Source organism: Oncorhynchus kisutch, linkage group LG14 (assembly GCF_002021735.2).
Source record: "Oncorhynchus kisutch isolate 150728-3 linkage group LG14, Okis_V2, whole genome shotgun sequence".
NCBI classification, from domain to species: Eukaryota; Metazoa; Chordata; class Actinopteri; order Salmoniformes; family Salmonidae; genus Oncorhynchus; species Oncorhynchus kisutch.
In genome coordinates, this window is record NC_034187.2 from 2635153 (window position 1) to 2657651 (window position 22499).

Genomic DNA, 22499 nt, shown 5'->3' on the forward strand with positions numbered 1-22499 from the left:
TCACAATACCCCATAATGACATCACAATACCCCATAATGACATCACAATACCCCATAATGACATCACAATACCCCATAATGACATCACAATACCCCATAATGACATCACAATACCCCATAATGACATCACAATACCCCATAATGACATCACAATACCCCATAATGACATCACAATACCCCATAATGACATCACAATACCCCATAATGACATCACAATACCCCATAATGACATCACAATACCCCATAATGACATCACAATACCCCATAATGACATCACAATACCCCATAATGACATCACAATACCCCATAATGACATCACAATACCCCATAATGACATCACAATACCCCATAATGACATCACAATACCCCATAATGACATCACAATACCCCATAATGACATCACAATACCCCATAATGACATCACAATACCCCATAATGACATCACAATACCCCATAATGACATCACAATACCCCATAATGACATCACAATACCCCATAGTGACATCACAATACCCCATAGTGACATCACAATACCCCATAGTGACATCACAATACCCATAGTGACATCACAATACCCCATAGTGACATCACAATACCCCATAGTGACATCACAATACCCCATAGTGACATCACAATACCCCATAGTGACAAAGCAAAAACTGGTTTTTAGACATTTTTGCAAATGTATGTAAAAAAAATGAAATACATATATTAAATCACATTTACATAAGTATTCAGACCCTTTACTCAGTACTTTGTTGAAGAACCCTTGGCAGTGATTATAGCCTTGAGTCTACAGCTTGGCATTCAGGCCAAAGAGTTCAATCTTGGTTTCATCAAACCAGAGAATCTTGTTTCTCATGGTCTGAGAGTCCTTTATGTGCCTTTTGGTAAACTCCTAGTGGGCTGTCATGTTCCTTTTACTGAGGAGGGGTTTCCGTCTGGCCACTCTACCATAAAGGCCTGATTGGTGGAGTGCTGCAGAGATGGTTGTCCTTCTGGAAGGTTCTCCCGTCTCCACAGAGGAACTCTGGAGCTCTGTCATAGTGACCATTGGGTTCTTGGTCACCTTCCAGACCAAGGCCCTTCTCCTCTGATTGCTCAGTTTGCCTTGGCGGCCAGCTCTAAGAGTCTTGGTGGCTTCTTCCATTTCAGAATGATGGAGGCCACTGTGTTCTTGGGGACCTTCTATGCTGCAGAAATGTTTTGGTACCCTTCCTCAGACCTTCCCCAAAACTGTGCCTCAACACAATCCTGCCTTGGAGCTCTATGGACAATTCCTTCCACCTCACGGCTTGGTTTTTGCTCTGACATGCACTGTCAACTGCATTTATCACAGGTGGACAACTTGTTTGTGCTTTGTCATTATGGGGCATTGTGCGTAGATTGATGAGAGGAGAAAAATATTGAATCAATTTTAGAATAAGGCTGTAACTAAAGGGGAAGGGGTCTGAATACTTTCCAAATGCACTGTATAAGGAATTCAGTCAATTGAAATATATTCACGAGGCCCTAATCTATGAATTTCACATTACTGGGAATACAGATGTTGGTCACAGAGACCTAAAACCTCTTATGGATCTGACCCTGTTTTTCAATTTTCTCCTAAAATAACACACCCAAATCGAACTGCCTGTAGCTCAGGACCTGAAGCAAGGATATGCATATTCTTGATACCATTTGAAAGGAAACACTTAATGTCGGAGAATATATCACATTAGATCTGGTAAAAGGTAATACAAACAAACAAAAACATGCATTTTCATTTATTTGTTTATTTATTTTTATCATCTTTGAAATCCAAGCGAGGCCATAATATAATATTACAGTTTAGGCGTAATTTATATTTTGGCCACTAGATGGCAGCAGCGCGTCTGTAAAGTTTCAGATTGATCGAGTGAAGAATTTGCAATACTGGACAATATGTTGCTACATTGTATCTCTGGGAGCCTCAGGATGACCAATCAGAGCCAGATCACTGAATGTAAGTACATTATTTACCTCCAGAGGTGAATGTATCAAACCAGTTGCCGTGACGAAAGTGTTCTGTTCCTCAAACAATAGCATAGTATTATTTCACTGTAAAAGCTACTATAAATTGGACAGTGCATTTACAGTAACACGAATTTAAGCTTTCGGCCCATATATAAGACATGTCTATGTCCTGGAAAGTTTGCTGTTACTTACAACTGTCATGCTAATCACATTAGCGCACGTTAGCTCAACTGTCCTATTGGCGGGAACTGGAACATGCTGTCGTACACGTCGATCCAGAGCATCCCAAACATGCTCAATGGGTGACATGTCTGGTGAGTATGCAGGCCATGGAAGAACTGGGACATCTTCAGCTTACAGGAATTGTGTCCAGATCCTTGCGACATGGGGCTGTGCATTATCATGCTGAAACATGAGGTAATGGCTGATGATTAATGGCACAACAATGGGCCTCAGGATCTCGTCACGGTATCTCTCTGCATTCAAACTGCCATCGATAAAATGCAATTGTGTTTGTTGTCCATAGCTTATGTCTGCCCATACCATAACCCCACCGCCACCATGGGGCACTCTGTTCACAACATTGACATCAGCAAATTTCTCGCCCACACAACGCCATACACGCTGTCTGCCATGTAGACAGGATGAGATGTTATCTGCTTGGTGCACTTGAAACCGGGATTCATCCGTGAAGAGCACACTTCTCCAGCGAGGCCAGTAGCCATAGAAGGTGATCATTTCCCCACTGATGTCGGTTACAACACCGAACTGCCGTCAGGTCAAGACCCCGGTGAGGACGACGAGCACGCAGATGAGCTTCCCTGAGACGGTTTCTGACAGTTTGTGCATGACATTTTTCAGTTGTGCAAATCCACCGTTTCATCAGCTGTCCGGGTGGCTGATCTCAGATGATCCCGCAGGAGAAGGAGTGGGCTGGCGTGGTTACACGTGGTCTGCTGTTGTGAGGCTGGTTGGACGTACTGTCAAATTCTCTAAAACAACATTGGAGGCGGCTTATCATAGAGAAATTAACTTTCAAGCCTCTGGCAACAGATCTGGTGGACATTCCTGCAGTCAGCATGCAAACTGCACGCTCCCTCAAACAGCACATTTTAGAGTGGCCTTTTATTGTCCCCCCCAGCACAAGGTGCACCTGTGTAATGATCATGCTGTTTAATCAGCTTCTTGATATGCCACACCTGTCAGGTGGACGTATTATCTTGGCAAAGGAGAAATGCTCACTAACAGGGATGTAAACAAATTTGTGCAGAAAATTTGAAATAGATAATATTTTTCTCCGTATGGAACATTTGTGGGTTCTTTTATCTCAGCTCATGAAACATGGGACCAACACTTTACATGTTCCGTTTTGATATTTTTGTTACGTGTATAAACATTGAGGTGTGGAGGGAGTGGCTCAATCATGGACACTCGACCATCTCTCACTCTCCTCTCCGCAGGGGACCTGGAGATTGTGAGTAACGGAACACGTCGCCACACCCGAGACGTCGGCACAACGTTCCCCTCGCCAGGCTCAGCCAGGGGTGCCAGGTTGCTCCCCTCCTCACACTCTGGTAGCAAGAGGGGTAGAGCGGGGGACAGGAGCCCTCCTAAAACGCAGAGGAAGAGGAAGATGAGCCAACCCTCTGCCAGGCCCTACTACCCTCAAGGTAAGGAGACATTTTACAGTTAAACTCTGGAGCGCTCCAAATCAGTAACAAAATACTAATCCAATATTATTTAAAGACAGAAACGAGCAATGTGCAGTGGGACCTCACTATTTGAAAGCCCCCCCCCCCTTTCCTAGTATTGAGTTGCACCCCCCCCCCCCCTTTCCTAGTATTGAGTTGCACCCCCCCCCCCCTTTCCTAGTATTGAGTTGCATCCCCCCCCCCCTTTCCTAGTATTGAGTTGCACCCCCCCCCCTTTCCTAGTATTGAGTTGCACCCCCCCCCCCTTTCCTAGTATTGAGTTGCACCCCCCCCCCCCCTCTCCTAGTATTGAGTTGCACCCCCCCCCTCTCCTAGTATTGAGTTTCACCCCCCCCCCCCTTTCCTAGTATTGAGTTGCACCCCCCCCCCCTTTCCTAGTATTGAGTTGCACCCCCCCCCCCTTTCCTAGTATTGAGTTGCACCCCCCCCCCTTTCCTAGTATTGAGTTGCACCCCCCCCCCCTTTCCTAGTATTGAGTTGCACCCCCCCCCCTTTCCTAGTATTGAGTTTCACCCCCCCCCCTTTTCCTAGTATTGAGTTGCACCCCCCCCCTTTCCTAGTATTGAGTTTCACCCCCCCCTTTCTAGTATTGAGTTGCACCCCCCCCCCCTCTCCTAGTATTGAGTTGCACCCCCCCCCCTCTCCTAGTATTGAGTTTCACCCCCCCCCCCTTTCCTAGTATTGAGTTGCACCCCCCCCCCTTTCCTAGTATTGAGTTGCACCCCCACCCCCTTTCCTAGTATTGAGTTGCACCCCCCCCCCTTTCCTAGTATTGAGTTGCACCCCCCCCCCCCTTTCCTAGTATTGAGTTGCACCCCCCCCCTTTCCTAGTATTGAGTTTCACCCCCCCCCCCTTCCTAGTATTGAGTTTCACCCCCCCCCCCCCCCCCCCCCCCCCCCCCCTTTCCTAGTATGAGTTGCACCCCCCTTTCCTAGTATTGAGTTGCACCCCCCCTTTCCTAGTATTGAGTTGCACCCCCCCTTTCCTAGTATTGAGTTGCACCCCCCCCTTTCCTAGTATTGAGTTGCACCCCCCCCCCCTTTCCTAGTATTGAGTTGCCCCCCCCCCCCCCTTACCCCTCAGAACAGCCTCAATTCATTGGGTCATGGACTCTACAAGGTGTCCAAAGGGATGCTGGGCCCATGTTGACTCCAATGCTTCCCACAGTTTTGTCAAGATGTCTGGATGTCCTTTGGGTGGTGGACCATTCTTGATACACACAGGAAACTGTTGAGTGTGAAAAACCCAGCAGTGTTGCAGTTATTCACACACTCAAACCGGTGCTCCTGGCACCTACTACCATACCCTGTTCAAAGGCACTTACATATGTTGTCTTCCCCATTCACCCTCTGAATGGCACACACACACAATCCATGTCTCAATTGTCTCAAGGCTTAAAAATCCTTCTTTAACCACCTGTTTCCTCCCCCTTTATCGACACTGATTGAAGTGGATTTAACAAGTGACATCAATAAGGGATCATATCTTTCACCTGGATTCACCTGGTCAGTGTATGTCATGGAAAGAGCAGGTGTTCCTAATGTTTTGTAGACCCAGTGTATATCTGCATGTATCGCTGTCTGATAAGAAGTGAGTACCATGCAGTTCTACCAACCTTATTGTTAGTGTCCGCCCTGAGATTGGAAGGTTATGAGTTCAATCCCTGGACGAGTCATACCACAGACCTGATGGGTCTCTGTTTGGCACTCGGCAGTAAGGAGATAGTTTAGGGCACTCGACATTAAGGAGATAGTTTAGGGCACTCGGCAGTAAGGAGATAGTTTAGGGCACTCGGCAGTAAGGAGATAGTTTAGGGCACTCAGTTTAGGGCACTCTGCATTAAGGAGATAGTTTAGGGCACTCGGCATTAAGGAGATAGTTTAGGGCACTTGGCATAGCTTTCACCTGGTCAGTGTACGTCATGGCATTAAGTAGATAGTGTTTCCTACTTCCAGGTGTGTCTTCCTGTCTGTTTCCTACTTCCAGGTGTGTCTTTCTGTCTGTTTCCTACTTCCAGGTGTGTCTTCCTGTCTGTTTCCTACTTCCAGGTGTGTCTTCCTGTCTGTTTCCTACTTCCAGGTGTGTCTTCATGTCTGTTTCCTACTTCCAGGTGTGTCTTCATGTCTGTTTACTACTTCCAGGTGTGTCTTTCTGTCTGTTTCCTACTTCCAGGTGTGTCTTCCTGTCTGTTTCCTACTTCCAGGTGTGTCTTCATGTCTGTTTCCTACTTCCAGGTGTGTCTTTCTGTCTGTTTCCTACTTCCAGGTGTGTCTTTCTGTCTGTTTCCTACTTCCAGGTGTGTCTTCATGTCTGTTTCCTACTTCCAGGTGTGTCTTCATGTCTGTTTCCTACTTCCAGGTGTGTCTTCATGTCTGTTTCCTACTTCCAGGTGTGTCTTCCTGTCTGTTTCCTACTTCCAGGTGTGTCTTCATGTCTGTTTCCTACTTCCAGGTGTGTCTTCCTGTCTGTTTCCTACTTCCAGGTGTGTCTTCATGTCTGTTTACTACTTCCAGGTGTGTCTTCCTGTCTGTTTACTACTTCCAGGTGTGTCTTCCTGTCTGTTTCCTACTTCCAGGTGTGTCTTCCTGTCTGTTTCCTACTTCCAGGTGTCTCTTCCTGTCTGTTTCCTACTTCCAGGTGTCTCTTCCTGTCTGTTTCCTACTTCCAGGTGTCTCTTCCTGTCTGTTCCTACTTCCAGTGTCTCTTCCTGTCTGTTTCCTACTTCCAGGTGTCTCTTCCTGTCTGTTTCCTACTTCCAGGTGTCTCTTCCTGTCTGTTTCCTACTTCCAGGTGTCTCTTCCTGTCTGTTTCCTACTTCCAGGTGTGTCTTCATGTCTGTTTCCTACTTCCAGGTGTCTCTTCCTGTCTGTTTCCTACTTCCAGGTGTGTCTTCATGTCTGTTTCCTACTTCCAGGTGTGTCTTCCTGTCTGTTTCCTACTTCCAGGTGTGTCTTCATGTCTGTTTCCTACTTCCAGGTGTGTCTTCCTGTCTGTTTCCTACTTCCAGGTGTGTCTTCCTGTCTGTTTCCTACTTCCAGGTGTGTCTTCATGTCTGTTTCCTACTTCCAGGTGTATCATGGTACATCCCTGCTGAGGACCTGAGAGCTGAGGGCAGGAAGGAGAACAAGCCGGAGCAGCAGCCTCCCAGGGCCCGGCCTGGTTTGAACCCTACAGCAGAACCACCCGGCCCTGGAGAGAACCACTCAGACAGAGACAAATACAAGACAGGTCTGTCTGTCTAATCTGTTTTAATCTACTATTTGTTTAAAAATGTATTGTTTAAAAAAAATCTTTATTTTTTATTATTCTATTGTATAGTGTAAGAACTTTGAACTGTTTTTTTTTGTGGTTATAAGAACTGTGCTGTGATTTGTCAGGGAGAGACTGACAGACAGACTACAGACCAATCAGCTGGAGGCTGACCGCGACAGACCCAGTGGGAGGCAGCACAACAAGCACAGCATCATCACCCCTCCTGGGCCTGAACCCACTGGCAACGCCCCTGCCGCCCTGGTCCGCATCTCTCTCCAGGTCTGGTTCACTACTCTGTGTTTCGCTGTGTCTGTTACCTACTCTGTGTCTGTTACCTACTCTGTGTCTGTTACCTACTCTGTGTCTGTTACCTACTCTGTGTCTGTTACCTACTCTGTGTCTGTTGCCTACGATGTGTCTGTTGCCTACGCTGTGTCTGTTGCCTACTCTGTGTCTGTTGCCTACTCTGTGTCTGTTGCCTACTCTGTGTCGGTTGCCTACGATGTGTCTGTTGCCTACGATGTGTCTGTTGCCTACTCTGTGTCTGTTGCCTACTCTGTGTCTGTTGCCTACTCTGTGTCTGTTGCCTACTCTGTGTCTGTTGCCTACTCTGTGTCTGTTGCCTACGCTGTGTCTGTTGCCTACGCTGTGTCTGTTGCCTACTCTGTGTCTGTTGCCTACTCTGTGTCTGTTGCCTACTCTGTGTCTGTTGCCTACTCTGTGTCTGTTGCTACTCTGTGTCGGTTGCCTACGATGTGTCTGTTGCCTACGATGTGTCTGTTGCCTGCGCTGTGTCTGTTACCTACTCTGTGTCGGTTGCCTACGATGTGCCTGTTGCCTACTCTGTGTCTGTTGCCTACTCTGTGTCTGTTGCCTACTCTGTGTCTGTTGCCTACTCTGTGTCTGTTGCCTACTCTGTGTCTGTTGTCTACGCTGTGTCTGTTGTCTACGCTGTGTCTGTTACCTACTCTGTGTCTGTTGCCTACTCTGTGTCTGTTGCCTACGATGTGTCTGTTGCCTACGCTGTGTCTGTTGCCTACTCTGTGTCTGTTACCTACTCTGTGTCTGTTACCTACTCTGTGTCTGTTGCCTACTCTGTGTCTGTTACCTACGCTGTGTCTGTTACCTACGCTGTGTCTGTTACCTACTCTGTGTCTGTTGCCTACGATGTGTCTGTTGCCTACGCTGTGTCTGTTGCCTACGCTGTGTCTGTTGCCTACGCTGTGTCTGTTGCCTACGCTGTGTCTGTTGCCTACGCTGTGTCTGTTGCCTACGCTGTGTCTGTTGCCTACGCTGTGTCTGTTGCCTACGACGTGTCTGTTGCCTACGACGTGTCTGTTGCCTACGACGTGTCTGTTGCCTACTCTGTGTCTGTTACCTACTCTGTGTCTGTTACCTGCCTACGACGTGTCTGTTGCCTACGACGTGTCTGTTGCCTACGGCGTGTCTGTTTCCTACTCTGTGTCTGTTGCCTACGACGTGTCTGTTGCCTGCTACGTGTCTGTTGCCTACTCTGTGTCTGTTGCCTACTGCGTGTCTGTTGCATACTCTGTGTCTGTTGCATACTCTGTGTCTGTTGCATACTCTGTGTCTGTTGCATACTCTGTGTCTGTTGCATACTCTGTGTCTGTTGCATACTCTGTGTCTGTTGCATACTCTGTGTCTGTTGCCTACGACGTGTCTGTTGCCTACGACGTGTCTGTTGCCTACGTTGTTGGTCAAAGGTCAGACAAACTGCTCCTCTTCAACACGATTAAGCCGATCTAAAACCTGTTCTTCAACTCCTGTAGGAGGCTCTGGAGCTGCGTCGGCCAGAGTTTGTGTCTCGGTCTCGGGAGAGGGTGAAGCGTCTGGTGCTGCAGGTAGAGGAGAGGAAGCTGCAGGTCGTCTTCAGCAGAGAGAGAAACGAGCTCTTCAACCAACCCAGAAGACCAGGGAGACTGTCCCTACCCGCAGGTACCAACCTTCCCCCTAGTCTCCCAACCTGCAGGTACCAACCCTCCCCCTAGTCTCCCAACCCGCAGGTACCAACCTTCCCCCTAGTCTCCCAACCTGCAGATACCAACCCTCCCCTAGTCTCCCAACCTGCAGATACCAACCCTCCCCCTAGTCTCCCAACCTGCAGATACCAACCCTCCCCCTAGTCTCCCAACCTGCAGATACCAACCCTCCCCCTAGTCTCCCAACCTGCAGATACCAACTCCCCCTAGTCTCCCAACCTGCAGGTACCAACCCTCCCCCTAGTCTCCCAACCTGCAGATACCAACCCTCCCCTAGTCTCCCAACCCGCAGGTACCAACCTTCCCCCTAGTCTCCCAACCTGCAGATACCAACCCTCCCCTAGTCTCCCAACCTGCAGGTACCAACCCTCCCCCTAGTCTCCCAACCTGCAGGTACCAACCCTCCCCCTAGTCTCCCAACCTGCAGATACCAACCCTCCCCCTAGTCTCCCAACCTGCAGGTACCAACCCTCCCCTAGTCTCCCAACCTGCAGATACCAACCCTCCCCCTAGTCTCCCAACCTGCAGGTACCAACCCTCCCCCTAGTCTCCCAACCTGCAGATACCAACCCTCCCCCTAGTCTCCCAACCTGCAGATACCAACCCTCCCCCTAGTCTCCCAACCTGCAGGTACCAACCCTCCCCTAGTCTCCCAACCTGCAGATACCAACCCTCCCCCTAGTCTCCCAACCTGCAGGTACCAACCCTCCCCCTAGTCTCCCAACCTGCAGATACCAACCCTCCCCTAGTCTCCCAACCCGCAGGTACCAACCTTCCCCCTAGTCTCCCAACCTGCAGATACCAACCCTCCCCCTAGTCTCCCAACCTGCAGGTACCAACCCTCCCCCTAGTCTCCCAACCTGCAGGTACCAACCCTCCCCCTAGTCTCCCAACCTGCAGATACCAACCCTCCCCCTAGTCTCCCAACCTGCAGGTACCAACCCTCCCCTAGTCTCCCAACCTGCAGATACCAACCCTCCCCCTAGTCTCCCAACCTGCAGATACCAACCCTCCCCTAGTCTCCCAACCTGCAGATACCAACCCTCCCCCTAGTCTCCCAACCTGCAGATACCAACCCTCCCCCTAGTCTCCCAACCTGCAGGTACCAACCCTCCCCTAGTCTCCCAACCTGCAGGTACCAACCCTCCCCCTAGTCTCCCAACCTGCAGGTACCAACCCTCCCCCTAGTCTCCCAACCTGCAGATACCAACCCTCCCCCTAGTCTCCCAACCTGCAGGTACCAACCCTCCCCTAGTCTCCCAACCTGCAGATACCAACCCTCCCCCTAGTCTCCCAACCTGCAGGTACCAACCCTCCCCCTAGTCTCCCAACCTGCAGATTCAACAACTTAACACAATAGGTTTGTTAAACATGTCTGACTGTACCGTCTTCTCTCCCAAGGCACAGCGGTGTTTCAAAGAGCCGTTCCCAAGAAGGAGATGGTGCAACGATCTAAACAGTAAGCCTGGATCGATGTCGACTTTAATCACCTCTGCTTTTTAGCATTAAACATTTGTGCTTTTCATTTTGAATGAGGATGTCTCTCATTTTAATTATCAACAAGTGGAAATACATGCAGGTTATTTTCCATAAACTGTTGTTTACCCTCCCGTAACTCCACCCCTCTTCTGTTCCCCTCTCGTAACCCCTCCCCTCTTCTGTTCCCCTCTCGTAACCCCTCCCCTCGTCTGTTTACCCTCTCGTAACCCCTCCCCTCGTCTGTTTCCCTCTCGTAACCCCTCCCCTCTTCTGTTTCCCTCTCGTAACCCTTCCCCTCTCGTAACCCCTCCCCTCTTCTGTTCCCCTCTCGTAACCCCTCCCCTCGTCTGTTTACCCTCTCGTAACCCCTCCCCTCATCTGTTTCCCTCTCGTAACCGCTCCCCTCTTCTGTTTCCCTCCCGTAACCCCTCCCCTCTTCTGTTTACCCTCTCGTAACCCCTCCCCTCTTCTGTTCCCCTCTCGTAACCCCTCCCCTCTTCTGTTCCCCTCTCGTAACCCCTCCCCTCTTCTGTTCCCCTCTCGTAACCCCTCCCCTCTTCTGTTCCCCTCTCGTAACCCCTCCCCTCTTCTGTTCCCCTCTCGTAACCCCTCCCCTCTTCTGTTCCCCTCTCGTAACTCCACCCCTCTTCTGTTTCCCTCTCGTAACCCCTCCCCTCTTCTGTTCCCCTCTCGTAACTCCACCCCTCTTCTGTTCTCTCTCGTAACCCCTCCCCTCTTCTGTTTCCCTCCCGTAACCCCTCCCCTCTTCTGTTCCCCTCTCGTAACCCCTCCCCTCTTCTGTTTCTCTCTCGTAACCCCTCCCCTCTTCTGTTTCTCTCTCGTAACCCCTCCCCTCTTCTGTTTCTCTCTCGTAACCCCTCCCCTCTTCTGTTTACCCTCTCGTAACCCCTCCCCTCTTCTGTTTTCTCTCTCGTAACCCCTCCCCTCTTCTGTTTCTCTCTCGTAACCCCTCCCCTCTTCTGTTTCTCTCTCGTAACCCCTCCCCTCTTCTGTTTCTCTCTCGTAACCCCTCCCCTCTTCTGTTTCTCTCTCGTAACCCCTCCCCTCTTCTGTTTCTCTCTCGTAACCCCTCCCCTCTTCTGTTTCCTTCTCGTAACCCCTCCCCTCTTCTGTTTCTCTCTCGTAACCCCTCCCCTCTTCTGTTTCTCTCTCGTAACCCCTCCCCTCTTCTGTTTCTCTCTCGTAACCCCTCCCCTCTTCTGTTTCTCTCTCGTAACCCCTCCCCTCTTCTGTTTCCTTCTCGTAACCCCTCCCCTCTTCTGTTTCTCTCTCGTAACCCCTCCCCTCTTCTGTTTCTCTCTCGTAACCCCTCCCCTCTTCTGTTTCTCTCTCGTAACCCCTCCCCTCTTCTGTTTCTCTCTCGTAACCCCCTCCTTGTGCTATCAGACGGTCAGGTCAGGAACAGGAAGCAGGCTCTAACAACAGGGGGGCCAGGAGGAGGAGGTAGGTTACACAACATTGATAACCCTAACCCGTGCTGTCAGACAGGGCAGGAACAGGAAGCAGACATTAATAACACTGAGACCAGACAGGAGGGACACAACTGACACTTAAACCAACTATCCAAAACCTAAAACTGACCCTTTACCTAAACCTAATTGAGATATGTTCTGGGGCGTCATGCGTGTCCTTATAGGAGGAGGTAAGTCACAGGTCAGACAGCATGCATGGATAACCCTGGTTCAAAAAGCCGCTTCACCAGCAATGTGTCTTGTGTCCGTCTTATCCTGCCATGGATTAACCAGGAGCCTATCCGTAAAGGTTTCCGAATGGTCTCCCCGACTCGTCAGGCTTCTGCCACCAGGCTTCTGTCATCAGGCTTCTGTCACCAGGCTTCTGCCACCAGGCTTCTGTCATCAGGCTTCTGTCATCAGGCTTCTGTCATCAGGCTTCTGTCATCAGGCTTCTGCCACCAGGCTTCTGCCACCAGGCTTCTGCCACCAGGCTTCTGCCACCAGGCTTCTGCCACCAGGCTTCTGCCACCAGGCTTCTGCCACCAGGCTTCTGTCATCAGGCTTCTGTCATCAGGCTTCTGTCACCAGGCTTCTGCCACCAGGCTTCTGCCACCAGGCTTCTGTCACCAGGCTTCTGTCACCAGGCTTCTGCCACCAGGCTTCTGCCACCAGGCTTCTGCCACCAGGCTTCTGTCACCAGGCTTCTGTCACCAGGCTTCTGTCACCAGGCTTCTGCCACCAGGCTTCTGTCACCAGGCTTCTGTCACCAGGCTTCTGCCACCAGGCTTCTGCCACCAGGCTTCTGCCACCAGGCTTCTGCCACCAGGCTTCTGTCATCAGGCTTCTGCCACCAGGCTTCTGCCACCAGGCTTCTGTCACCAGGCTTCTGCCACCAGGCTTCTGTCACCAGGCTTCTGTCACCAGGCTTCTGTCACCAGGCTTCTGTCACCAGGCTTCTGTCACCAGGCTTCTGTCACCAGGCTTCTGTCACCAGGCTTCTGTCACCAGGCTTCTGTCACCAGGCTTCTGTCATCAGGCTTCTGTCATCAGGCTTCTGCATTATTCACAGTTCACATGGGCCTCCCTGCAGTGCATACTGCATGTATCCATCCCCTTTACCAAAGAGCTGCCTCTTGTCCGGTTCACCGAAGACACGCCCCTCCAAACATTATTGGAATGATCCCGTCCTATCAGGCCACATCAACAGGAGTCCTGGGATGTCTCTGTCTTATTGAGAACAGGTCCCCACACAATACAATTGACAGGAGCCTATGTGTAAAGACGTCCTCAGGACAATGTTGACTGTCGACACGCCAAACATTTTTACTGTTGTTAGTACTCGTTACTGTAGCCTATGCTATTTAGTAAACTGTAGTATCAATCCACAATGGACTAGAATATTCCGTGCCCCCAGAGACCGTCAATAATCTGCAGAACTGGAGACAATGGCCCGCGCTGATTGGCCAAGCCCTCGTCACCGGGGCGGCAGGGTAGCCTAGTGGTTAGAGCGTTGATTGGCCAAGCCCTCGTCACCGGGGCGGCAGGGTAGCCTAGTGGTTAGAGCGTTGATTGGCCAAGCCCTCGTCACACCCTCGCCGTTTCTCCCCACCGCCGCCAGCTATTGTGCTCAGAATTCCTGCTGTGAAAATAGCCAAAGTATTTCTGACACACCAACTGGACCTACAGGGCATTCTGAAAGTATCCAGACCCCTTCTTGACTTTTTCCACACTTTGTTACGTTACAGCCTTATTCTAAAATGGATTAAATAAATAAAATATCCTCAGCAATCTACACACAATACCCCATAATGACATCACAATACCCCATAATGACATCACAATACCCCATAATGACATCACAATACCCCATAATGACATCACAATACCCCATAATGACATCACAATACCCCATAATGACATCACAATACCCCATAATGACATCACAATACCCCATAATGACATCACAATACCCCATAATGACATCACAATACCCCATAATGACATCACAATACCCCATAATGACAGCCCAATACCCCATAATGACATCACAATACCCCATAATGACATCCCAATACCCCATAATGACATCCCAATACCCCATAATGACATCCCAATACCCCATAATGACATCACAATACCCCATAATGACATCCCAATACCCCATAATGACATCACAATACCCCATAATGACATCACAATACCCCATAATGACATCACAATACCCCATAATGACATCACAATACCCCATAATGACATCACAATACCCCATAATGACATCACAATACCCCATAATGACATCACAATACCCCATAATGACATCACAATACCCCATAATGACATCACAATACCCCATAATGACATCACAGTACCCCATAATGACATCACAGTACCCCATAATGACATCACAGTACCCCATAATGACATCACAGTACCCCATAATGACATCACAATACCCCATAATGACATCACAATAACCCATAATGATATCACAATACCCCATAATGACATCACATACCCCATAATGACATCACAATACCCCATAATGACATCACAATACCCCATAATGACATCAAATACCCCATAGTGACAAAGCAATACCCATAATGACATCACAATACCCCATAATGACATCACAATACCCCATAATGACATCACAATACCCCATAATGACATCACAATACCCCATAATGACATCACAATACCCCATAATGACATCACAATACCCCATAATGACATCACAATACCCCATAATGACATCACAATACCCCATAATGACATCCCAATACCCCATAATGACATCACAATACCCCATAATTGACATCACAATACCCCATAATGACATCACAATACCCCATAATGACATCCCAATACCCCCATAATGACATCACAATACCCCATAATGACATCACAATACCCATAGTGACAAAGCAATACCCCATAGTGACAAAGCAATACCCCATAATGACATCACAATACCCCCATAATGACATCACAATACCCCATAATGACATCACAATACCCCATAATGACATCACAATACCCCATAATGACATCACAATACCCCATAATGACATCACAATACCCCATAATGACATCACAATACCCCATAATGACATCACAATACCCCATAATGACATCACAGTACCCCATAATGACATCACAGTACCCCATAATGACATCACAGTACCCCATAATGACATCACAGTACCCCATAATGACATCACAATACCCCATAATGACATCACAATAACCCATAATGATATCACAATACCCCATAATGACATCACAATACCCCATAATGACATCACAATACCCCATAATGACATCACAATACCCCATAGTGACAAAGCAATACCCCATAATGACATCACAATACCCCATAATGACATCACAATACCCCATAATGACATCACAATACCCCATAATGACATCACAATACCCCATAATGACATCACATACCCCATAATGACATCACAATACCCCATAATGACATCACAATACCCCATAATGACATCACAATACCCCATAATGACATCCCAATACCCCATAATGACATCACAATACCCCATAATGACATCACAATACCCCATAATGACATCACAATACCCCATAATGACATCCCAATACCCCATAATGACATCACAATACCCCATAATGACATCACAATACCCCATAGTGACCAAAGCAATACCCCATAGTGACAAAGCAATACCCCATAATGACATCACAATACCCCATAATGACATCACAATACCCCATAATGACATCACAATACCCCATAATGACATCACAATACCCCATAATGACATCACAATACCCCATAATGACATCAGGTTTTAAAAATATAAATAAAAAACACATTCCATATTTACTTTATTTATTTTCAAATTTTGGCAAATGTATTAAAAATGGTAAACAGAAATACTTTATTTACATCAGGATTCAGACCCTTTGATATGAGACTCTAAATGGAGCTCAGGTGCTTCCTGTTTCCATTGATCATCCTTGAGATGTTTCTACAACTTGATTTACCGGTGGTAAATTCAATTGATTGGACATGATTTGGAAAGGCACACACCTGTCTATATAAGGTCCCACAGTTGACAGTGCATGTCAGAGCAAAAACCAAGCCATGAGGTCGGCGGAATTGTCGGTAGAGCTCTGAGGCAGGATTGTGTCGAGGCACAGATCTGGGGAAGGGTACCAACACATTTCTGCAGCATTGAAGGTCCCCAAGAACACAGTGGTCTCCATCATTCTTAAATGGTGACCAAGAACCCAATGGTCACTATGACAGAGCTCTAGAGTTCCTCTGTGGAGATGAGAACCTTCCAGAAGGACAGCCATTTCTGTAGCACTCCACCAATCAAGCCAGACGGAAGCCACTTCTCAGTAAAAGGTACATGACAGCCCACTTGGAGTTTGCAAAAGGCACCTAAAGGACTCTCAGACCATGAGAAACAAGATTCTCTGCTCTGATGAAACATGGCACCGTCCCTACGGTGAAGCATGGTGGCAGCATCATGCTGTGGGGATGTTTTTCAGAGGCAGGGACTGGGAGACTAGTCAGGATTGAGGGAAAGATGAACGGAGCAAAGTACAGAGAAAACATTCTCCAGAGCGCTCAGGACCTCAGACTGGGGCAAAGGTTCACCTTCCAACAGGACAAGGACCCCTAGCACACAGCCAAGACAACGCTGCCGTGCAGCAACGCCCCCCCCCCCCCCCCCCCCCCCCCCCATCCAAGCTGACAGAGATTGAGAGGATCTGCAGAGAAGAATAGGAGAATCTCCCCAAATACAGGTGTGCCAAGCTTGTAGCATCATACCCAAGAAGACTGTAAGAGGCTGTAATCGCTGCCAAAGGTGCTTCAACAAAGTACTGAGTAAAGGTCTGAATACCGATCTAAATGTGATATTTCAGTTTATTTTATTTTATCCATTTGCAAAAATGTATATAACCTGTTTTTGCTTTGTCATTATGGGGTGTTGTGATGTCATTATGGGGTGTTGTGTGGAGATCCATTTTAGAATAAATCTGTAACGTGACAAAACATAGAAAAAGTCAAGAGGTCTAAATACTTTCAGAATGAACTGTATATTGCTACTGCTAGCGCTAATGAACTGTATAGACTAAGACTCGACGCTAAGACTCGACGCTAAGACTCGACGCTAAGACTCGACGCTAAGACTCGACGCTAAGACTCGACGCTAAGACTCGACGCTAAGACTCGACGCTAAGACTCGACGCTAAGACTCGACGCTAAGACTTAGCCCTGCCTTAGCCTTGCCTTGACTTAGCCCTGCCTTAGCCCTGCCTTAGCCTTGACTTAGCCCTAGCCTTAGCCTTGCCTTAGCCCTGCCTTAGCCTTGACTTAGCCTTGCCCTAGCCTTAGCCTTGCCTCAGCCCTGCCTTAGCCTTGCCTTAGCCCTGCCTTAGCCCTGCCTCAGCCTTAGCCCTGCCTTAGCCTTGCCTTGGCCCTAGCCTTAGCCCTGCCTTAGCCCTGCCTCAGCCCTGCCTTAGCCCTGCCTTAGCCCTGCCTTAGCCTTGCCTTAGCCTTGCCTTAGCCCTGCCTTAGCCCTGCCTTAGCCTTGCCTTAGCCTTGCCTTAGCTTTGACTTAGCCTTGCCTCAGCCCTGCCTCAGCCCTGCCTTAGCCCTGCCTCAGCCTAGCCTTAGCCCTGCCTTAGCCTTGACTTAGCCTTGCCTTAGCCTTGCCTTAGCTTGGACTTAGCCCTGCCTTAGCCCTAGCCTTAGCCTCATCAGCCCTGCCTCAGCCCTGCCTTAGCCCTGCCTTAGCCCTGCCTTAGCCTTGACTTAGCCCTGCCTTAGCCTTGCCTTAGCCCTGCCTTAGCCTTGCCTTAGCCCTGCCTTAGCTTTGACTTAGCCCTGCCTTAGCCTTGCCTCAGCCCTGCCTTAGCTTTGACTTAGCCCTAGCCCTGCCTTAGCCCTAGCCCTGCCTTAGCCCTGCCTTAGCCCTGCCTTAGCCCTGCCTCAGCCTAGCCTTAGCCCTGCCTTAGCCTTGACTTAGCCCTGCCTTAGCCCTGCCTTAGCCCTGCCTCAGCCTAGCCTTAGCCCTGCCTTAGCCCTCCCTTAGCCCTGCCTCAGCCTAGCCTTAGCCCTGCCTTAGCCTTGACTTAGCCCTGCCTTAGCCTTGCCTTAGCCCTGCCTTAGCCCTAGCCTTAGCCCTGCCTCAGCCTAGCCCTAGCCCTGCCTTAGTCTTGACTTAGCCCTGCCTTAGCCCTGCCTTAGCCCTGCCTCAGCCTTAGCCCTGCCTTAGCCTTGCCTTAGCCCTGCCTTAGCCCTAGCCTTAGCCCTGCCTCAGCCTAGCCCTGCCTTAGCCTTGCCTTAGCCCTGCCTTAGCCCTAGCCTTAGCCCTGCCTCAGCCTAGCCTCAGCCTAGCCTTAGCCCTGCCTTAGCCTTGCCTTAGCCCTGCCTTAGCCCTAGCCTTAGCCCTGCCTCAGCCTAGCCTTAGCCCTGCCTTAGCCCTGCCTTAGCCTTGCCTCAGCCTAGCCTTAGCCCTGCCTTAGCCTTGCCTTAGCCCTGCCTTAGCCCTGCCTCAGCCTAGCCTTAGCCCTGCCTCAGCCTAGCCTTAGCCCTGCCTTAGCCCTGCCTTAGCCTTGCCTCAGCCTTAGCCCTGCCCAAATACAGGTGTGCCAAGCTTGTAGCATCATACCCAAGAAGACTGTAAGAGGCTGTAATCGCTGCCAAAGGTGCTTCAACAAAGTACTGAGTAAAGGTCTGAATACCGATCTAAATGTGATATTTCAGTTTATTTAATTTTATCCATTTGCAAAAATGTATATAACCTGTTTTTGCTTTGTCATTATGGGGTGTTGTGATGTCATTATGGGGTGTTGTGATGTCATTATGGGGTGTTGTGATGTCATTATGGGGTGTTGTGATGTCATTATGGGGTGTTGTGTGGAGATCCATTTTAGAATAAATCTGTAACGTGACAAAACATAGAAAAAGTCAAGAGGTCTAAATACTTTCAGAATGAACTGTATATTGCTACTGCTAGCGCTAATGAACTGTATAGACTAAGACTCGACGCTAAGACTCGACGCTAAGACTCGACGCTAAGACTCGACGCTAAGACTCGACGCTAAGACTCGACGCTAAGACTCGACGCTAAGACTCGACGCTAAGACTCGACGCTAAGACTCGACGCTAAGACTTAGCCCTGCCTTAGCCTTGACTTAGCCCTAGCCTTAGCCTTGCCTTGACTTAGCCCTGCCTTAGCCCTGCCTTAGCCTTGACTTAGCCCTAGCCTTAGCCTTGCCTTGCCTTAGCCCTGCCTTAGCCTTGACTTAGCCTTGCCCTAGCCTTAGCCTTGCCTCAGCCCTGCCTTAGCCTTGCCTTAGCCCTGCCTTAGCCCTGCCTTAGCCCTGCCTCAGCCTTAGCCCTGCCTTAGCCTTGCCTTGGCCCTAGCCTTAGCCCTGCCTTAGCCCTGCCTCAGCCCTGCCTTAGCCTTAGCCCTGCCTTAGCCCTGCCTTAGCCTTGCCTTAGCCTTGCCTTAGCCCTGCCTTAGCCCTGCCTTAGCCTTGCCTTAGCCTTGCCTTAGCTTTGACTTAGCCTTGCCTTAGCTTTGACTTAGCCTTGCCTCAGCCCTGCCTTAGCCCTGCCTCAGCCTTAGCCCTGCCTTAGCCTTGACTTAGCCTTGCCTTAGCCTTGCCTTAGCTTGGACTTAGCCCTGCCTTAGCCCTAGCCTTAGCCTCATCAGCCCTGCCTCAGCCCTGCCTTAGCCCTGCCTTAGCCTTGACTTAGCCCTGCCTTAGCCTTGCCTTAGCCCTGCCTTAGCTTTGACTTAGCCCTGCCTTAGCCTTGCCTCAGCCCTGCCTTAGCTTTGACTTAGCCCTAGCCCTGCCTTAGCCCTAGCCTTGACTTAGCCCTGCCTTAGCCCTGCCTCAGCCTAGCCTTAGCCCTGCCTTAGCCTTGACTTAGCCCTGCCTTAGCCCTGCCTCAGCCTAGCCTTAGCCCTGCCTTAGCCCTCCCTTAGCCCTGCCTCAGCCTAGCCTTAGCCCTGCCTTAGCCTTGACTTAGCCCTGCCTTAGCCCTGCCTTAGCCTTGCCTTAGCCCTGCCTTAGCCCTAGCCTTAGCCCTGCCTCAGCCTAGCCCTAGCCCTGCCTTAGCCTTGACTTAGCCCTGCCTTAGCCCTGCCTTAGCCCTGCCTCAGCCTAGCCTTAGCCCTGCCTTAGCCCTGCCTTAGCCTTGCCTTAGCCCTGCCTTAGCCCTAGCCTTAGCCCTGCCTCAGCCTAGCCCTGCCTTAGCCTTGCCTTAGCCCTGCCTTAGCCTTAGCCCTGCCTCAGCCTAGCCTTAGCCCTGCCTTAGCCCTAGCCTTAGCCCTGCCTTAGCCCTGCCTCAGCCTAGCCTTAGCCCTGCCTTAGCCCTAGCCTTAGCCCTGCCTCAGCCTAGCCTTAGCCCTGCCTTAGCCTTGCCTTAGCCCTAGCCTTAGCCCTGCCTCAGCCTAGCCCTGCCTTAGCCTTGCCTTAGCCCTGCCTTAGCCCTAGCCTTAGCCTTAGCCCTGCCTCAGCCTAGCCTTAGCCCTGCCTTAGCCCTAGCCTTAGCCCTGCCTTAGCCCTGCCTCAGCCTAGCCTTAGCCCTGCCTTAGCCCTAGCCTTAGCCCTGCCTCAGCCTAGCCTTAGCCCTGCCTTAGCCTTGCCTTAGCCCTGCCTTAGCCCTGCCTTAGCCCTAGCCTTAGCCCTGCCTTAGCCCTGCCTTAGCCTTGCCTCAGCCTAGCCTTAGCCCTGCCTTAGCCTTGCCTTAGCACCCTGCCTTAGCCCTGCCTCAGCCTAGCCTTAGCCCTGCCTCAGCCTAGCCTTAGCCCTGCCTTAGCCCTGCCTTAGCCTTGCCTCAGCCTTAGCCCTGCCTTAGCCCTGCCTTAGCCTCATCAGCCCTGCCTCAGCCCTGCCTTAGCCCTGCCTCAGCCCTGCCTTAGCCTTGCCTTTGCCTTGCCTTAGCCTTGCCTCAGCCCTGCCTTAGCCCTGCCTTAGCCTTGCCTTAGCCCTGCCTTAGCCTTGACTTAGCCCTGCCTTAGCCCTGCCTTAGCCCTGCCTTAGCCTTGCCTCAGCCTAGCCTTAGCCCTGCCTTAGCCCTGCCTTAGCCCTGCCTTAGCCTTGCCTTAGCCCTGCCTTAGCCTTGACTTAGCCCTGCCTTAGCCTCATCAGCCCTGCCTCAGCCCTGCCTTAGCCCTGCCTTAGCCCTGCCTTAGCCCTACCTTAGCCTTGCCTTAGCCTTGCCTTAGCCCTGACTTAGCCCTGCCTTAGCCCTGACTTAGCCCTGCCTTAGCCCTGCCTTAGCCTTGCCTTAGCCCTGCCTCAGCCTAGCCCTGCCTCAGCCTAGCCTTAGCCCTGCCTTAGCCCTGCCTTAGCCTTGCCTTAGCCCTGCCTTAGCCCTGCCTTAGCCTTGCCTTAGCCCTGCCTCAGCCTAGCCTTAGCCCTGCCTCAGCCTAGCCTTAGCCCTGCCTTAGCCCTGCCTTAGCCCTGCCTTAGCCTTGCCTTAGCCTTGCCTTAGCCCTGCCTTAGCCTTGCCTCAGCCCTGCCTTAGCCTTGCCTTAGCCTTGCCTTAGCCCTGCCTTAGCCCTGCCTTAGCCCTGCCTTAGCCTTGCCTTAGCCCTGCCTTAGCCTTGCCTTAGCCTTGCCTTAGCCCTGCCTTAGCCCTGCCTTAGCCCTGCCTTAGCCTTGCCTTAGCCCTGCCTTAGCCCTGCCTTAGCCTTGCCTTAGCCCTGCCTTAGCCCTGCCTTAGCCCTGCCTTAGGAGTACTGGAGTACTGCTGGAAAAATCAAGAGTTGCTGCTGGTCAGAATACAGTTATAATATGCTGGACAACCTAATGATTCATACTCATGATTATATCTGGACAGGTAATGTTTATCTATCTCCCCTCTCCTCCCCCTCTCTCATCTCTCCCCTGTCATCTCCCCCCCTCCTCTCTCCCCATCAGGATGTATGAGCAGCTGCCAGAGGTGCAGAGGAGGAGAGAGGAGGAGAAGAGGAGAGAGGAGTACCGCTCTTACAGACTCAACGCTCAGCTCTACAACAAGGTAGTAGTTCAAACCCACAACTCTACCGCATGGGTCCTGGTCAACAGTAGTGTTCTATATAGGGTCCTGGTCAACAGTAGTGTACTATATAGGGTCCTGGTCTACAGTAGTGTTCTATATAGGGTCCTGGTCAACAGTAGTGTTCTATATAGGGTCCTGGTCTACAGTAGTGTACTATATAGGGTCCTGGTCAACAGTAGTGTACTATATAAGGTCCTGGACTACAGTAGTGTTCTAATATAGGGTCCTGGTCAACAGTAGTGTTCTATATAGGGTCCTGGTCAACAGTAGTGTTCTATATAGGGTCCTGGTCAACAGTAGTGTACTATATAGGGTCCTGGACCTACAGTAGTGTTCTATATAGGGTCCCTGGTCTACAGTAGTGTACTATATAGGGTCCTGGTCTACAGTAGTGTTCTATATAGGGTCCTGGTCAACAGTAGTGTTCTATATAGGGTCCTGGTCTACAGTGGTTGTACTATATAGGGTCCTGGACTACAGGACAGCAGCAGTAGTATATAATGACTACAGGACAGCAGCAGT

At 50.2% G+C, this 22499-nt stretch overlaps 1 protein-coding gene across 2 annotated transcripts in view; it reads left to right on the top strand.

Annotated features, from left to right (window-relative positions):
- The window catches only part of LOC109880870 (Alstrom syndrome protein 1 homolog), a 28145-nt gene that overhangs the window by 3444 nt on the left and 2202 nt on the right, over positions 1 to 22499 (top strand). The window contains exons 4-10 of one of the 2 annotated variants that reach the window (XM_031787631.1): positions 3456 to 3665; positions 6778 to 6936; positions 7086 to 7239; positions 8751 to 8916; positions 10362 to 10419; positions 11847 to 11903; positions 21857 to 21956. In XM_031787631.1, coding sequence (XP_031643491.1) covers positions 3456 to 3665; positions 6778 to 6936; positions 7086 to 7096 — 380 coding nt within the window. In that variant the 3' untranslated portion in view covers positions 7097 to 7239; positions 8751 to 8916; positions 10362 to 10419; positions 11847 to 11903; positions 21857 to 21956. The remainder of the gene's footprint in view (positions 1 to 3455; positions 3666 to 6777; positions 6937 to 7085; positions 7240 to 8750; positions 8917 to 10361; positions 10420 to 11846; positions 11904 to 21856; positions 21957 to 22499) is intronic. The other variant, XM_031787632.1, reaches the window with a different exon arrangement.